Raw genomic sequence first — 19,874 nt, forward strand, 5'->3', positions numbered from 1 at the left:
TGTGATCACTGACCTAGAGCCAGACATCCTGGAATGTGAAGTCAAGTGGGCCTTAGAAAGCATCACTACAAACAAAGCTAGTGGAGGTGCTGGAATTCCAGTTGAGCTATTTCAAATCCTGAAAGATGATGCTGTGAAAGTGCCACACTCAATATGCCAGCAAATTTGGAAACCTCAGCAGTGGCCACAGGACTGGAAAAGGTCCGTTTTCATTCCAATCCCAAAGAAAGACAATGCCAAAGAATGCTCAAACTACTGCGCAATTGCACTCATCTCACACGCTAGTAAAGTAATGCTCACAATTCTCCAAGCCAGGCTTCAGCAGTATGTGAACTGTGAACTTCCTGATGTTCAAGCTGGTTTTAGAAAAGGCAGCGGAACCAAAGATCAAATTGCCAACATCTGCTGAATCATGGAAAAAGCAAGAGAGTTCCAGAAAAACATCTATTTCTGCTTCATTGACTATGCCAAAGCCTTTGACTGTGTGGATCACAATCAACTGTGGACAATTCTGAAAGAGATGGGAATACCAGACCACCTGATCTGCCTCTTGAGAAATTTGTATGCAGGTCAGGAAGCAACAGTTAGAACTGGACATGGAACAACAGACTGGTTCCAAATAGGAAAAGGAGTACGTCAAGGCTGTATACTGTCACCCTGCTTATTTAACTTCTATGCAGAGTACATCATGGGATCTCTGGACTGGAAGAAGCACTAGCTGGAATCAAGATTTCTGGGAGAAATATCAATAACCTCAGATAGGCAGATGACACCATCCTTATGGCAGAAAGTGAAGAGGAACTAAAAAACCTCTTGATGAAAGTGCAAGTGGAGAGTGAAAAAGTTGGCTTAAAGCTCAACATTCAGAAAACGAAGATCATGGCATGTGGTCCCATCACTTCATGGGAAACAGATGGGAAACAGTGGAAACAGTGTCAGACTTTCTTTTTTTAGGCTCCAAAATCACTGCAGATGGTGACCGCAGCCATGAAATTAAAAGACGCTTACTCCTTGGAAGGAAAGTTATGACCAATCTAGATAGTATATTGAAAAGCAGAGACAGTACTTTGCCAACAAAGGTCTGTCTAGTCAAGGTTATGGTTTTTCCTGTGGTCAGGTATGGATGTGAGAGTTGGACTGTGAAGAAGGCTGAGCGCCGAAGAATTGATGCTTTTGAACTGTGGTGTTGGAGAAGACTCTTGAGAGTCCCTTGGACTGCAAGGAGATCCAACTGGTCCATTCTGAAGGAGATCAGCCCTGGGATTTCTTTGGAAGGAATGATGCTGAAGCTGAAACTCCAGTACTTTGGCTACCTAATGCGAAGAGTTGACTCATTGGAAAAGACTCTGATGCTGGAAGGGATTGGGGGCAGGTGGAGAAGGGACGACAGAGGATGAGATGGCTGGATGGCATCACTGACTTGATGGACGTGAGTCTCAGTGAACTCCGGGTGTTGCTAATGGACAGGGAGGCCTGGTGTGCTTTGATTCATGGGGTCACAAAGAGTTGGACATGACTGAGTGACTGAACTGAACTGCTGGCCTTTGGGAGCAAGTACAGGCTGCAGTAAGGTCAGGTCTGGACTGTGCTGACCCTACTCTGCCCACACAGGTCCAGAGACCTTCTTAGAAATACTTGAGAACTTTGTGAGTAAAGCAGATTGACTGGAGCACACTGTGTGGGATGGAAAACACAGGAATCATGAGGACATTCCTGTTACTACCACTCTATATAATTTTCTTTTTTTCTTTTTCATATTATTCTAGTGTTCTTTCTATATTATTCCATTTGTATTTTTTATAATTTTTTATTTTTTTAAACTAACTTATTTTCAAATAAATTAATTTTATTTCCCTATTTTTACAGTTGTTGTTATTGTTCAGTTGCTAAGTCATGTTTAACTCCTTGTGACCCCATGGACTGCAGCACACCAGTCTTTCCTTTCCTTCACTATTTCCCAGTGTTAGTGCAAAGTTATGTCCATTGAGTCAGTGATGCCATCCAACCACCTCATTCTCTGATGCCCGCTTCTATTCCTGCCCTCAATCTTTCCCAGCATCAGGGTCTTTTCCAATGAGTTGGCTCTTCACATCAGGTGGCCAAGATATTGGAGCTTTAGCTTCAGCATCGGTCTTTCCAATGAATATTCAGAGTTGATTTACTGTAGGATTGACTGGTTTGATCTTGCTGTCCAAGGAACTTTCAAGAGTCTTCAGCACCACAATTCGAGAGCATCAATTCTTTGGCGCTCAGCCTTCTTTATGGTCCAACTCTCACATCCATATATGACTATTGGAAAAACCATAGCTTTGAATAAATGGACCTTTCTTGGCAAAGTCAACAAAGTACCCTTTAGTTATGTTGCATTTTTTGCTATGCTTTTGATTTTGTATTCTTGCTAGTCTAGGTTTTGTTATTCATTTTCATTTATGGGTTTATTGACTTGGTTGCTCTCTGCTTTTTTGACTCCTGTTTTTATCCCCCTCCTTTTTTTTTTTTTTTTCTTTTTCCTCTTTTTTTCTCTTCTTTTTTCTTTGTAAGGATGTGAATTTCTTTGGGTTTTCTGGGCTGTTCAGTGTGCTTTCACCATTAATCTTGAGGTCTTATCTTCTATACTATATGGCTGTGAAGTCTTGGTGCTACAGTAAGGCGTCAGACCTAACCCCCCAAGGTGGGAGACCTTAGTCCAGGATTTTGGACCATCAGATAACTCCCGACCCCATGGAATGTTAACTGGCATGAGCTCTCTCAAAGGCCTTTATCTCAACACTATGACCAAGCCCACCTGAAGGCCAGCAAGCTCCAGTGCCAGGCACCCCACACTAGTCCTTCAGGAAAACAGGAACACAGATCTGCACATTAGCAGACAGGCTGCCCAAAGCCATACCAAATACACAGACACCCTAAAATACACTACTGACATGCACTGCCCTTCAGAGATACAGGATCTACCTTTATCCACCGGAACACAAGCAAAAGTCCTCCCAACCAGGAAATCTTCACAAGGCACTAGTCCAACCCCACCCGTGGGGGACAGACTCCACAATTATTAAGAACTGTGATCTTCCAGCTGACATAAAGAAGACACAAAACACAGTAAATTAAGCAAAATGAAGAAGCAGACACACGTGTAGCAGATGAAGGAACATGGAAACACCCACAAGACAAAGAAATGAAGAGGAAATAAGCATTCTACCTGAAAAAGAATTCAGAATAATGATAGTAAAATTGATCCAAACTCTTGAAAATAAAATAGAGGCTCAGATAAATAGACTGGATGCACATATCAAGAAGATATGATAAACGATTAACAAGACCTAGAAGAAATAAGAGTTTGCAATGTGCAACAGAATTACTGAGATTAAAAATACACTAGGTGAAACCAATAGCAGAAAAATTGAGGGAGAAGAATGGATAAGTAATCTAGAAGATTGAATGGTGGATAAAGGAAGCAAAGCCAAATAAAGAAAGACTAAGGATAAACAAGGACCATCTCAGAGACCTCTGGGACAATATTAAGCACACCCATATACAAATTGAAGAAGAGGACAAAAAGAAACAGTACTGAGAAAATATTTGAGGTGATTCTATTAGAAATGTCCCTAACATTTGAAAGGAAATAGCCATTCTAGTCCAGGAAGCCCCGAGAGTCCCATGCAGGATTAACCCAAGAATAAACATGCCAAGACACATACTAATCGAGCTAATGAAATTAAACACAAAGAACAAAGCCACAGTTATCAAGACAGTATGGTACTGGCACAAAGACAGAAATATAGATCAATGGAACAAAATAGGAAGCCCAGAGATAAATCCACGCACATATGGACACCTTATCTTTGACAAAGGAGGCAAGAATATACAATGGATTAAAGACAATCTCTTTAACAAGTGGTGCTGGGAAATCTGGTCAACCACTTGTAAAAGAATGAAACTAGAACACTTTCTAACACCATACACAAAAATAAACTCAAAATGGATTAAAGATCTCAACGTAAGACCAGAAACTATAAAACTCCTAGAGGAGAACATAGGCAAAACACTCTCTGACATACATCAGAGCAGGATCCTCTATGACCCACCTCCCAGAGTAAGGGAAATAAAAGCAAAAATAAACAAATGGGACCTAATTAACCTTAAAAGCTTCTGCACATCAAAGGAAACTATTAGCAAGGTGAAAAGGCAGCCTTCAGAATGGGAGAAAATAATAGCAAATGAAGCAACTGACAAACAACTAATCTCAAAAATATACAAGCAACTCCTACAGCTCAACTCTAGAAAAATAAATGACCCAATCAAAAAATGGGCCAAAGAACTAAACAGACATTTCTCCAAAGAAGACATACAGATGGCTAACAAACACATGAAAAGATGCTCAACATCACTCATTATCAGAGAAATGCAAATCAAAACCACTATGAGGTACCATTTCACGCCAGTCAGAATGGCTGCGATCCAAAAGTCTACAAGTAATAAATGCTGGAGAGGGTGTGGAGAAAAGGGAACCCTTTTACACTGTTGGTGGGAATGCAAACTAGTATAGCACTATGGAGAACAGTGTGGAGATTCCTTAAAAAACTGGAAATAGAACTGCCTTATGATCCAACAATCCCACTGCTGGGCATACACACTGAGGAAACCAGAAGGGAAAGAGACAGGTGTACCCCAATATTCATCACAGCACTGTTTATAATAGCCAGGACATGGAAGCAACCTAGATGTCCATCAGCAGATGAATGGATAAGAAAGCAGTGGTACATATACACAATGGAGTATTATTCAGCCATTAAAAAGAATACATTTGAATCAGTTCTAATGAGGTGGATGAAACTGGAGCCTATTATACAGAGTGAAGTAAGCCAGAAAGAAAAACACCAATACAGTATACTAACGCATATATACGGAATTTAGAAAGATGGTAACAATAACCCTGTGTACGAGACAGCAAAAGAGACACTGATGTATAGAACAGTCTTATGGACTCTGTGGGAGAGGGAGAGGGTGGGAAGATTTGGGAGAATGGCATTGAAACATGTATAATATCATGTATGAAACGAGTTGCCAGTCCAGGTTCGATGCACGATACTGGATGCTTGGGGCTGGTGCACTGGGACGACCCAGAGGGATGGTATGGGGAGGGAGGAGGGAGGAGGGTTCAGGATGGGGAACACATGTATTCCTGTGGCGGATTCATTTTGATATTTGGCAAAACACCTAATACAATTTTGTAAAGTTTAAAAATAAAATTAAAACACACACACACACACACACACACACACACACACACACAAAGAACAAATATGAAATGCACCAAGGGAAAAGCAGCAAATAACATACAAGGGGATCCCTTTAAGGCTAACGGTTCATCTTTCAATAGAAACTTCAGACCAGAAGGGAGTAGTTTGATATACTCAAGTGATGAAAGGAGAAACCCTACAACCAACATTATGCTATTGAACAAGGTTCTCATTCCTATTTGAAGGAGAAATCAAAAGCTTACAGACAAGCAAAAGTTAAGAAACTTCAGCAACACCAAACCAGCTTTACAAAAAATATAAAAGGATGTGTCTAGAGAAGAAATACAAGAGAAAGAAAAGGCCTACAAAAAACCCCCAAACAATAAAGTAAGTGGTAATAGGATCATGCTGCTGCTGCTAAGTTGCTTCAGTCATGTCCGACTCTGTGCGACCCCATAGACGGCAGCCCACCAGGCTCCCCTGCCCGTGGGATTCTCCAGGCAAGAACACTGGAGTGGGTTGCCATTGCCTTCTCCAATGCATGAAAGTGAAAAGTGAAGGTGAAGTCGCTCAGTCGTGTCCGACTCTTCACGACCCCATGGACTACAGCCTACTAGGCTCCTCTGTCCATAGGATTTTCCAGGCAAGAGTACTGGATTGGGGTGCCATTGCCTTCTCTGTAATAGGATCATACATATCAATAATTGCTTTAAAGGTAAGTTGAATAAATGCTACCACCAAATCACATGGAATTACTGGATGGATACAAAAACAAGACCCCTATATATGCTGTCTACCAGAGACACAATTAAGAGGTAATGACACCTATAGAATGAAAGTGAAAAAGATAATCATGCAAATGGAAATCAAAAGAAAGTAGCAATACTCAGATAAAATGGACTTTAAAATAGTTACAAGAAATAAGGAAGGACACTACATAATGATTACAGGATCAATCCAAGAATATGTGACAATTAAAAATATATATGTACTCAACATAAGAGGGCCTCAATAAATAAGGCAAATGCTAACAACAATTGATGGGGAAATCGACAGTAACAAACTAATATTGGGGGACTTTAACACTTCACTCACAACAATGGATGGATCACCCAGACAGAAAATTAATAAGGAAACATGAGCTCTAATGGATACATTGGGCCAGTTGGACCTAATTGGTATCCACAGGGCATTTCATCCACAAACAACAGATTTCACTTTTTCTCAAGTTCACATGAAGCTTTCTCCAGGATAGATCACCTCTTGTGTCACGAATCAAGCCAAGGTAAATTATAAAAAAATTGAAATTGTTTCAAGCATGTTTTCTGACTACAGTCCTCTAGGATTAGATACCAAATACAGGAAAAAGAAAACAACAACAAGACAAAACTATAGAAACACAAAAACATGAAGGCTAAACATCATACTTTGAATGAACAAGAGGTCAGTGAAGAGATAAAAGAGGAAAAATACTCATCTCAAGACTTATCAAATGCAATTAAAGCAGTGTTAAGAAGGAAATTTATCACAATACAAACCTACCTCAAGAAACAAGAAAAACACCGAATAAGCAACCTAACCTTATACTTACAGTAAGAGAAAAAGAAGAACAAAAGCTCCAAAGTTATCATAAAGATCAGAGCAGAAATAAAAAGAAGGCGGCAATAGCAAAGATCAATAAAACTAACAGCTGGTTCTTAGAGAAGATAAAATTGACAAACCATTAGCCATACTCATCAAGAAAGAAAGGGAGAAGACTCAAATCAATAAACTTAGAAGTGAAAAAGGAGAAGTTACAACAGACAATGCAGAAATACAAAGGATCATAAGAGGCTACTACAAGTAAGTATATGCTAATATATTTCAAATAGACAAATTCTTAGAAAAGTATAACCTTCTATAATTGAACCAGGAAGAAATAGAAATTAAGAACGGACCAATCACAAGCATGGAAATAGAGTAGTAAAATATCTTCCAATGAACAAAAGCCCAGGGCCAGAGGGCTTCACAGGCAATTTCTATCAAAATCTTTGAGAAGAGCTAACACCTGTATTTGGAGAAGGCTATGGCACCCCAGTCCAGTACTCTTGCCTGGAAAATCCCATGGGCAGAGGAGCCTGGTAGGCTGCAGTCCATGGGGTCATGAAGAGTCGGACACGACTGAGCGACTTCACCTTCACTTTTCACTTTCATGCATTGGAGAAGGCAATGGCAACCCACTCCAGTGTTCTTGCCTGGAGAATCCCAGGGATGGGGGAGCCTGGTGGGCTGCCGTCTATGGGGTCGCACAGAGTCAGACACACCTGCAGCGACTTAGCAGCAACACCTATACTGCTCAAACTTCTCCAGAAAATTGTAGGGGAAGGAAACTGAACTGAACTGAAACTAAACTGAACATACAAGGCCACCATCACCCTGAATCCATCCATAACCAAAGATGCTAGAAAAAAAAAGAAAACTATAGGCCAATATCACTTATGAACATAGATGCAAAAATCCTGAACAAAATTCCAGCAAACAATCCAACAGCACATCAGAAGGATCATACATTGTGATCAAGTGGACTTTATCCCAGGGATGCAAGGATTCTTCAATACATGCATATAAAACAATGTGATGCACCATATAAACAAATTGAAAGCTAGAAGTTGTATGATCATCTCAATAGATGCAGAGGAAGCTTTTGACCAAATTCAACACCCATTTATGATTAAACAACAACAACAAAAAAAAAACCCTCTGCAGAAAATGTGTATAGTAGGATTATACCTCAACATAATAAAGGCCATATATGATAAACTCACAGCAAATATTCTAAACAGTGAAAAACTGAAAGCATTTCCTCAGGAACAAGACAAGGGTACCTAATCTCACCACTATTCAACATAGTTTTTGAATTCCTAGCCACAGCAATCAGAGAAGAAAAAGAAATGAATCTTGATTGAAAAAAGTATTAATAAAATTTTCATTGTTTGCTGACAAAGGCCCATATAGTCAAAGCTATGGTTTTTCCAGTAGTCGTGTACGGATGTGAGAGTTGGACCATAAAGAAGGCTGAGCGCCGAAGAGTTGACGCTCTCTAGCTGTGGTGCTGAAGACTCTTGAAAGTCCCTTGGACAGCAAGATCAAACCAGTCAATCCTAAAGGAAATAAATCCTGAATATTACTGGAAGGATTGAGGCTGAAGCTGAAGCTCTAGTACTTTGGCTGCCTGATGTGAAGAGCTGACTTATTAGAAAAGACCCTCATGCTGGGAAAGACTGAAGGCAGGAGGAGAAAGGGATAACAGAGGATGAGATAGTTGGATGCCATTTCTGACTCAATGGACATGAGTTTGAGCAAGCTCCAGGAGATAGTGAAGGACAGGGAAGACTGGAAGTGCTGCAGTCCATGAGGTCACAAAGAGTCAGAAATGACTGAGTGACTAAACAACAATCAGAGGTGTGAGCAGTTGAAGATAAAACCCTTAGAATGGAAGAGAATAATAGCAAATGAAACAACTGACAAAGGAGTAATCTCCAAAATATACAAGCAGCTCATTCAACTCACTGTCAGAAAACAACCCAATCAAATATTGGGCAGAAGACCTAAACAGACATTTCTCCAATAAAGACATACTGATGGCTAATAAATACATGAAAAGATGCTCAACATCACTAGTTATTAGAGAAATACAAATCAAACTACAAAGAATATCACCTCATACTGTTCAGAATGGTGAACTTGAAAAAACTTACAAAGAAGAATTGCTGAAGAGGGTATGGAGAAAAGGTAACCTTCTTGCATTATTGCTGGGAATGTAAATTGATTCAGTCACTATGGAGAACGGTATGGGGATTCCTTAAAAAAAAAAAAAAAAAAAAAAACTAGGAATAAAGCTACCATATGACCCAGCAATCCCACTACTGGGCGTATACTCTGAGGGAACCATAATTAAAAATACATGTACCTCAATGTTCATTGCAACATTCTTTACAGTTTCTAGGACATGGAAGCAATGTGGATGCCCATCAGAAGATGAATAGATAAAGAAGTTGTGGTACCTATATACAATGGAATATTACTAAGCCATAAAAAGGAACACATTTGAGTCAGTTCTAATGAGGTGGATGAACCTACAGCCTATTATGCAGAGTGAACTAAATCAGAGAAAAATAAATATGATATATTAATGCAAATATATGGGATCTAGAAAGATGGTACTGATGAACCTATCTTTAGGACAACAATGGACATACAGACATAGAGAGCAGACTTGTGGACACAGGGAGGGAGAGGGAGGGACAAATTGAAGGACTAACATTGAAAGATATACATTACAGTATGTAGAATATTCAGCCAGTAGAAATTTGCTGTATGATTCAGGGATCTCAAACTTGGTGCTCTGTGTCCATCTTGATGGTTGAGATCGAGTGGGAGGTGAGAGAGAGATTAAAGAGGGAGGGAACCTATGTATACCTATGGCTGATTCATGTTGATGCATGGCAGAAACTGACAATACTATAGAGCAATTATCCTCCAAGTAAAAAATTCATTAAAATATTGTCTATTTTATCTGATATGATTATTGCTACTCCAGCTTTCTTTTGATTTCCATTTGCATGTAATATTTTTTTTCCCATGCCTTTACTTTCAGTCTGTATGTGTCCCTAGGTCTGAAGTTGGTTTCTTGTAGATAGCATAGATACAGGTCTTATTTCAGTATTGAATCAGTTTATGTCTTTCGGTTGCAGGCTTTAATCCATTTACATTTGAAGTAATTATCAATATGTATGTCCCTGTTGCCATTTTCCTAATAGTTTTGGATTTGTTTTTGTGGATGTTTTCTTTATCTTTTTTCTGTCTAGATAAATTCCTTAGCATATATCAGAAGGCTGGTTTCATGGTGCTTAGTTTTCTTGGCTTTTGCTTGTCTATAAACCTTTTGAATCTGAATGCGATCCTTGCTGGGTAAAGTAATGTTGGTTGTAGGTTTTTCCCTTTCATCACTTTAAATATGTCCTGCAATTATCTTCTAGCCTTCAGTTTCTGCTGAAAAATCAGCTGATAAACTTATGAGGATTCCTTTGTATTATTTTCCTTTGCTCCTTTCAATATTTTTAAATTTTAATTTAGTTTTGTTGGTTTGATTAATATGTGATTCTGTATATTTCTCCTTGAGTTTATCCTGTATGGAACTCTGCACTTCCTGGACTTGGTTGACTATTTTCTTTCCCATGTTAAGGATGTTCTCACTATAATCTCCAGATATTTTCTCAGACCCTTTCTTTTCTTCTCTAGGACTCCTATAATTCAAATGTTCCTGTGTTTAATGTTGTCCAGAGCTGTCTGATACTGTCAGACCAATTTTTTTTTTATTCTGCTCCTTGACAATTGTTTCCACCATTCTATTAATATCTTCCAGCTCACTTATTTTTCTGCTTCAGTTAATCTGCTATAGATTCTTTTTAGGGTATTTTTCATTTCAGTTATTGTGTTGTTCATTACTATTTGTTCTTTAGTTTTTGCTTTTTAGTTCAGTCACTAAGCCATGTCCAACTCTGTGATTCCATGGACTGCAGCACACCAGCTTCCCTGACCTTCACTATCTTCCTGAGTTGGCTCAAACTGATGTCCACTGAGTCAGTAATGCCATCCAACCATCTCATCTTCTGTCACCCCCTTCTCCTGCCCTCAATCTTTCCCACCATCAGGGTCATTGCCAGGGAATTGGTTCTTCATATCAGGTGGCCAAAGTATTGGAGCTTCAGCATCAGCATCAGTCCTTCCAATGAATATTCAGTATTGATTTCCTTTAGGATTGACTAGTTTGATCTCCTTGCTGTCCAAAGAACTCTGAAGAGTCTTCTCCAACATCACAGTTCAAAAGCATTAATTCTTTGGCACTCAGCCTTCTTTATGGTCCAACTCTCACATCCGTACATGACTACTGGAAAAACTATAGCTTTGACTATATGCACCTTTGTTGGGAAAGTGATGTCTCTTCTTTTTAATATGCTGTCTAGGTTGGTCATAGCTTTTCTTCCAAGGAGCAAGTGTCTTTTAATTTCATGGCTGAAGTTAATTTCAAGTCTGCAGTGATTTTGGAACCCAAGAAAATAAAGTAGGTCACTGTTTCCATTTTTTCCCCATTTGTTTGCCATGAAGTGATGGGACCAGATGCCATGATCTTAGGTTTTTGAATGTTGAGTTTCAAGTCAGCTTTTTTACTCTCCTCTTTCATTTTCATCAGGAGGCTCTTTAGCTCCTCTTCACTTTCTGCCATTAGGGTGATTTCATTCGTTTATCTGAGGTTATCGATATTTCTCCCACCAATCTTGATTCCAGCTTATGATTCATTCAGCCTGGCATTTCATATGATAGACTCTGAATATAAGTTAAATAAGTAGGGTGACAATATGCATCCCTGACATACTCCTTTCCCAATTTTGAACTAGTCTGTTGTTCCATGTTTAGTTCTAACTATTACTTCTTGTCTTGCATACAGGTTTCTCAGGAGGCAGGTAAGTTGGTCTGGTATTCCCATCTCTTTAGGACTATTCCAGTTTGTTGTGATTCACACAGTCAATGGCTTTAGTCAAGCATTTTAGTCAAATGTTAAACATGTCTTGTATTTTCTTGATATGTGCCTCCATTTTATTTCTGAGGTTTAGGATCATTTTTACTATCATTACTCTAAATTCTTTATCAGTAGATTTCTTATTTCCTCTTCATTTATTTAGTCTTGTAGATTTTTTCCTTGTTCCTTTGTCTGTACCACATTTTTTGTAATATAATTTTTTTTGATGTGGGGCTGTATTCCTGTCTGGTTGGTTGTTTTGCTTGAGGTATCTGGCATTGGAGTTTGCAGGCAGTTGGGTGAAGTTGAGTCTTGGTAAGGAGATGAAAACCTCCAAAACAGCTCACACTGATTAATATTCCCTTGGGTCTGAGGTTCTTTGTTAGTACAGGGGTTTGAACTCAGCACTTCTGCCACAGGAACTCAGGCCCCACAGCTGCCTGGGAACCAAGACCCCACAAGCTGCACGATGGAAAAAAATATAAAATAAAAGGCAACAAAGAAAAAGGGAGCAGAACAATAACAAAGAATAAAAAATAAAATTAGAAGAATTTAAAAATTTATTAGAAAAAACAGAAACACAAATGAAAACAACAAAGCAAAATAGAATCAGAACAGCAATGGGAAGGAAAAGGTCATGGTGGCAGGGGCGGGCATAGGCTCAGGGCCCTTGTAGTCAAAGGGGCCCAAAAGTTCAGGCTGGGAAGCCAGCAGGCTTGTGATGCTGGCCCGTTTTATGTGCCGGTCATGTCCCACCTCCACTTCCAGCCCTCTACCACGTTCTACCTGGTCACGTGGGGATTCCTCCCCTACCTTAGAGGTCTGAGGTCCCCTCCCCATGCCTGGTAGTTAGCCTGGCTGTGAGGAGATGTGAACTCAGCATCCTCATGCTCTTCCATCTTGACTCTGCCTCTGTCCTGTAACATAGGTTGAACGCATTTGGCCTGGGACTGCTGAAGTGCTGGGATATCAACAGTGTTCAAAGAAGCACTTTATTTTAACTCTTGAGGGTGGAGACCTTGTTTTGCCCCTATTGACTGGCACTAAGTAAACCACTGAGTGTTGACTTTGGATGGGATGTAAGCCATTCTAAAAGTCCAACTTATTCAAGCACAAGGCTGTCATGATTATGGCACCATCTAGAAACTAAGATCCTTTATAGGTAAGTCACTCAGAGTTTTAAAATCCTGACAGGAAACAAATAGCCTTTATTTCTAACTCTGTACAGCGTATTTTGACATGCATCATAAAGTCCAATGGTAGTACAGCAATGATCTCCTTGAGTGGCTCACATGTGTGGCTGCCCAGGACAAAGATATGGTCTGTAATAGCTTTTTATTTGACCTTAAATAATTGACAGTAAATAAGGGCAAATCTCAGCAGAGTTGGGTAGTTTGTAAATTGTCCTTATAGCCATAGTTTCTATTTTTCATACTTTTACCGTCCTTTTGGATGACCTCTAACGCAATCACCTCCCTCCCTGAATGCCTTCCTCCCTTCCTGCCTTTCTCCTTTCCTGTGTTTAACAAATAGTTCTTGTGCTGCTAGTAGACTAGCACTCTGCTAGATACTGACAGTACAAAAAGGAACGAAAACATCTGTAGGTTCCTACTCTTAGGTTTACTGGGGAAAGGTAATCAAATATACAAATAGATGTAAAATTATAATTGTGAAAAGTGTCGTGAAGAAGAATTATATTGTGTTATGAGGAACTGTAGTCAGAGAAATCAGGGACGGTAGACCTGTGAAGTGCAACTGAGGTGAGATCTGAAGGGAGTTATGCAGAGGGACACAGGGGAAAAGCCTTTGCAACAGCTTTCCTTATCTCACCTCTGGGCATTCTGGGTCTCACGAAGCCTGGCAGAACACAGGACCTGATGTCATTTGTACTGTTTGTCCACGTCAAGCCTGTCCTTTCTCCTGTCTCATTCACTGGAAATGCGCTCTTCCTCCGTCAAGCACAGGCAATGCCTTCTGTTTGCCAAGCCTGGCTTTGCTATCAAAACAGGGCCTCCATATACTGTGTACCCTGTCCTGGCACCTAGTGAATTCCTTCTCTCTACCCTACTTTGATTCCTCCTTTTGCCTCTGCTTGTATGCCCAAGGCTGCATTAAACCTCTTGAACCCCCACTGGAACTTCTGCTTCTTCCTCTAGCTGTCAGATCTCCAGAAGAACACCAACCCTCTTTTCTCACTTTGCTGACTGAGCACATAATGTCTTTGTGCCTCCCTTCACTCATCTTGTGCAGAGTGCCTTACCAACGTTGGCTATTCATAAAATTTTAGCCCCTATCCCCACTCAAACATCCAAATGCTTAACTCTTCCAAACATTTAAAGTTTTACATTTTAATGGAATGAGTTTTGTGTTGTAATTCCTCTTTTTTGGAATTTGGAACTCTTATCCTTGCTTCTTTAGTCTTTTCTTTAGAAGCTTTGGGGACAGTATGATAAAATGCCTTATTAACGCTTGTGCTAAGACTGCCAGAGATTCCAACATTGTTGAATAAGAAATGCCAGTTCCCATAGGATTAACTTTGGGCTCTAAGGGGATAGTTTTTAGAGGTCACAGGGATCCTCTAGAGATTAGATGTCATGCTTGACCTTGAAACGATTTCCAGTGAAACTATAATTGTTTTGAGAAATCTGACTTGATATATTAAGTTACTGAAAAATAATCATTTTGAAATAAACAAAATTATTCAAATAAACATTCTTTCAGGAGCAGCTGGACTCAGAAGATGAATTTGGCAATTGTACTGAACTGAGGTGCCAGATTCCTAAAAAAAGCCGGGGGGCGGGGTGTTTATAAGAATTAACATGCAGTAAACAAACATGGTTCCTAGGGGGTAAGGGGAGGGAGAGATAATTGGGAGATTGGGATTGACATGTACACATTACTATATATAAAATAGATAATTAATAAAAACCTACTGTATAGCACAGGGAACTCTACTCAATACTCTGTAATGGCCTATATGGGAAGGTGTTGAAAGTGAAAGTATTAGTCCCTGAGTTGTGTCTGACTCTTTGCAACCCCATGGACTGCAGCCCACCAGACTCTTCTCTCCATGGAATTTTCCAGGCAAGAATACTGGAGTGGTTGCCATTCCCTTCTCCAGGGGATCTTCTTGACACCAGGACTGAACCCGGGTCTCCTGCATTGCAGGCAGATTCTTTACTGTCTGAGCCATCTGGGATGTATGGGAAAGGAATTTTAAAACAAAGTGCATATATGTAAATGTATAACTGATTGACTTTGCTGTATACCTGAAATTAACATAACATTGAAACTCAACTATACTCCAATACAAATTTTTAAAAAGTAAATTGTCCGTTAAAAAAAACAAATTAGCAAACTGAGACCTAATGCTGCCCTCTTCCACATACCTTGGATAATACATGTACTAATTAAAAAATGTAAAGATCTTATTTTTCTTTTATTAATTTGATTCAATTATTTTTATTACATAGTTTACAGAACCTGACATGTACTATTTAGGTATATGGAATGGAAATATTTAGGTATAGTGAATGGAAATATTCACTGTCTTTTAAGAAATTTAAGGACTAGTGTTTCAAATACTAGCTCAAACATATTTGTACATGTTTCAGGTGAATGATTTAATAGTTTATTCCAAAATGGTGTCATCAAGTCATGATTTAGTTTAGAAAGACTTCCAGATAAAAATGGACATTTGAGTTGGTTTGTTTTTCCCAGTTAGTCTTGGATATCATCTTAAAAATAAAAAAAGTAATTGAAAGATATAATAAATAGCATAGAATTTCCTAATGGTAATTAATAGCTACAAGCAGAGTCGGACATGACTTAGTAACTAAACAACAACACACGCATAACATATTTAAATATTAGGAGAAGCTTCTTGGCCCAAGTTCTAGGATACATATTTTAGGCACTACCCTGAACTGAAGATAGGGTTTAGTGAGAATGAGCAGATGGCTAGAATAAAGCAAGCATGCTGCCCATTAGAAAGGAGTAAATCCAGCTGGGTAGATTGGTGTTGACTGAGCTCAATAGAGTCTTGATTTTGAAAAAAAACCAAATGATGTGGAGCCATAATCATAGTTTTAACCACTGGCTTTTTAAAGAAATGATCTAAGGCAGCATTCAACTAATACTTGTTGAACAGCTATTATATGCCAGACACGGTTTTCGAATGCTAGATGAATGACAGCATTGCAAACAGGCCCTGTTTTTGCAATATTTCCAACTTTATAGTAAAGGTAGGATATATACATGAGTCACTGTAATACAAAGCAGAAGATAATAATTGGCCATAGGAAGTACACAGTGCTATGCAACCTCAAAAGGAAGATAGCTTCCTGGTGAAGGTGATACATGGAGAAGCAAGAGGGAGTATTAAACACAGATATCCATTATAATAATTGGAGAACCAAGGTATAGTAATAGTTGGATGGAAATTCTGAACACATTATCATTGTAGAAACAATAAAGAGGTTTCCAGCAAAATTAACTGTTTAATAGAAAGTCATTATTCTGTAGCCAACAGAATAACAGATATTTTTCTCTTTCCTGAAAATGTCATTCAAAAGTGGCTGCGAATTTAGAAATCTTTGGGAAAATGAGTTAGAAATCATTAAGAAAACAAACAGGCTCAAAATTTGAAAACTGAGTCGAAGCGTCAACATAGAAGCACTCCTAGCACCATGTATGTCTAACATCTTGTTTCATGGTCTTCTCCTAAGTCTAAAAGATTATAGTTAGCATTTTATAATATCCATTATTTGCCAGGTACTTCATTATATTGTCTCTAATCCTTAAGACAGCCCTGAGAAGTAGATGCTAGTATCTCCATTTAAAAAATAGAAAGGGCGACTTAGGAATTTGAGTGACTTTCTTGAGATCCCAGAGCTAGTACATCGCATAGCAGATGGCCTCCAAAGCCTTGCTTTGCCTACTGCAAAATACTGACTAGATGGTGTAACCTGTAGAAAAAGAATAAAATGAGAGATCCATATATTGCATACAATTCCATTGTGTGTGTGTAATGAGTGTATGTATGTATTATGTGCATATATATGATCATTCTGAACAGCAATAAATTCTTTTTAAAAAGTTTAAAATTGCTATAAATAATGTATATAATGTAGAAATTAAGAGTATAGGCCACATTGAGTGAAGTAAAACTGCCTAACGAAATAAAAAGCCACTCATTACCGAGTTCATGAAGAAAATATAATAGTTGCTCACTTGTATTTTATCTGCTGCACTAGGTGACTTATGAAAAAGCTTTTCTTTTTTAAATATTTATTTACTTGGCTGCATTGAGTCTCTGTTGCAGCATGCAGGATCCTCCAGTGTGGCGCATGAACTCTCTAGTTGTGGGGCATTGGCTCAGTAGTTGTAGTGTGTGGGTTTAGTTGCTTTGGTGCCCCAAAGATACACACATTCTAATCCCCACAATCTACAAATATGTTAGATCATATGTCAAAGGGGAAAGAAGGGTGAAAATGAGATTAGAGCTGATCTTGATATAAGGAGATTATCCTGGATTACCTGGGTGCACCCAGTGTAATTATGAGGGTCTTTAAATGTAGAAGAGAGCTTCAGAGTAATGTGATCTGAGAAGGACTTGACCAGCTGTTGCTGGCTTTGAAGACAAGAGGGGGATCAGATGTTGAGGAATGTGGGCAGCCTCTGGAAGCTGGAAAAGGCAAGAAAACAGATTCCCTCCTAGAGTCTCCAAAATACACACACCCCTACAACACATTGATTTTAGGTCAATGAGACCCATTCTGATAGCTGGTCTGCAGAGTTGTAAGATAATAAATTTGTATGGTTTTAAGCCACTAAGTTTGTGGTCATTTGTCATAGCTGCAATTGGAAACTAATACAGTCACTGACTCTGGATTAAGTCTTTGAGTAGCATGGCTAAATGAATATATTTTAACTTAAGCTTCACAAAAGAATAAGGCCTCCAGGATGGATGCATTATTTTTTTGTTTATAGGATAATGGTAATTCTCAGAGGAAAGCATGAATTTCTGAAGTAAAATCTTTTCCATGAATTCTAAGTACAGGGAATTTTATTGTAAATATATCTATGTCTACTTTATATTAATTTAAATAATTAACATACATCCATACCAAATACCAGGTGGTATTTTAATATAAACCACAAACTGCCTTAATTTTCTTTTTAGTTATTTTTCTTGTCTTATGTAAACTCAATAATTTGTCAAACTCCCATGATTCCTTTTCTTTTACCCTTTAATATTAAAATTCTGAAGTATGGAAGTTGTAATGCAGTCTGAACAGTAAGCTGTGCTGCTGCTGCTGCTAAATCGCTTCAGTTGTGTCCGACTCTGTGCGACCCCATAGACAGCAGCCCACCAGGCTCCCCCATCCCTGGGATTCTCCAGGCAGGAACACTGGAGTGGGTTGCCATGTCCTTCTCCAATGCAGGAAAGTGAAAAGTGAAAGTGAAGTCGCTCAGTCGTGTCCGACTCTTAGCGACCCCCTGGACTGTAGCCCACAAGGCTCCTCCATCCATGGGATTTTCCAGGCAAGAGCAGTGGAGTGGGGTGCCATTGCCTTCTCTGACGGTAAGCTATGTTTAGGAGTAAAAGAAAAGATTCCAAGTCTTGAAAAATACAATTAGATTTCAAATCAGTGAAGAATACCATCTTTAGGGAATAATCCTGTGTCACGGATTTATTGGATTAGAGGATCTTTCTAAGTCCTCTATGTATGGTCCCTCCTGTGTCTGACCAATCTGATGTTAGTAGGTACATGTGGAGCAGATCTTCCCTACCCTACCCATCATGTTAATAGTTTCTGGTATGAACTTTGTGATCACAGTGGTGTTAATGGCTACCTTCCTGCTCTACCCCCACCCATGTCTTACTGGTCTAAGTGAAAAAGTTCATTTGCGGTTAGTATGAGAGAAGGACCTCAGATCTTTGGCTAATTTCTGATTTCAGGAAATTAGCCCCTTTGCTGAGTTTTAAATGATTCTCAGTCTATGAGTCACAGTGTTAGGATACTCTTGAGTTGCTCAAGTGAGTTATGAATGGATCATTAACTGTGTTTTTAAATACCCTTGAAGTGGTTTGTAATAAAATTTTAATGAAATTATGTACTTTAATTGAGAACTTGTGCTTAAAGTGAACATGAAACTCAAATGAACTTTATTTATAAAGATAATTTTAGGTAATGTGAAATAATTAAGGTTATGATGATTTTTTTTAGGTTATATGGATCTCAGAAAAGTGGCTTAATTATTTTTTTCTCATTTGAAGGTAGATAACGAGTTTATTCAGAGAAGGCAGTACTCTTGCCTGGAAAATCCCATGGATGGAGGAGCCTGGTAGGCTGCAGTCCATGGGGTCGCTAAGAGTCAGACACGACTGAGCGACTTCACTTTCACTTTTCACTTTCATGCATTGGAGAAGGAAATGGCAACCCACTCCAGTGTTCTTGCCTGGAGAATCCCAGGGACGGCGGAACCTGGTGGGCTGCCATCTATGGGGTCGCACAGAGTCGGACACGACTGAAGCGACTTAGCAGCAGCAGCAGCAGCAACAAGTTTATTATGAGTTTATTAATCTCTATATGTTTGCAGTTGACAGCACTAAATCTGGGAAACAACCTTTTAGAAGAAGTTCCAGAAGAGATGAAATACCTTACATCCCTGAAGAAGCTCCATTTATTTAGAAATAAGATACATAGATTTGCATCTGGAGTATGTGGTAAGTTAGTCAAATAAAAGCATGTTTATAGTGTCAAAGTTAATTTCCTTATATTGAACAATTTGGAACTAAAGTGAAAATGGAATTTTAGTCTTTTTTGGTTTGAGATATTTACACTTGAAATAGAGAATTTGGGGAACAACTTTTTTAAACTACTGGATTATATATTTCTTTACATGTAAATCTAAGAAAATAAGTAAGTGTTAAATTAATGTTAGCAAATTTTCCCCTTTTCAGAATCAGGGTACACATAGACTGTCAAATCTGAGCACCCTTTTTCTGGACCGGAGAGAAAACTAGTTGAAAATCAAATCAAGAAACATCTCCACAGTTCTCCTTGTTCTTT

At 38.9% G+C, this 19,874-nt stretch overlaps 1 protein-coding gene across 1 annotated transcript in view; it reads left to right on the forward strand.

Annotated features, from left to right (window-relative positions):
• The window catches only part of LRRC69 (leucine rich repeat containing 69), an 82,037-nt gene that overhangs the window by 18,123 nt on the left and 44,040 nt on the right, over positions 1-19,874 (forward strand). Inside the window, exon 2 of the mRNA XM_006055364.4 lies at positions 19,402-19,528. Coding sequence (XP_006055426.3) covers positions 19,402-19,528 — 127 coding nt within the window. The remainder of the gene's footprint in view (positions 1-19,401; positions 19,529-19,874) is intronic.

This window comes from Bubalus bubalis, chromosome 15 (assembly GCF_019923935.1).
Source record: "Bubalus bubalis isolate 160015118507 breed Murrah chromosome 15, NDDB_SH_1, whole genome shotgun sequence".
Lineage (NCBI taxonomy): Eukaryota > Metazoa > Chordata > Mammalia > Artiodactyla > Bovidae > Bubalus > Bubalus bubalis.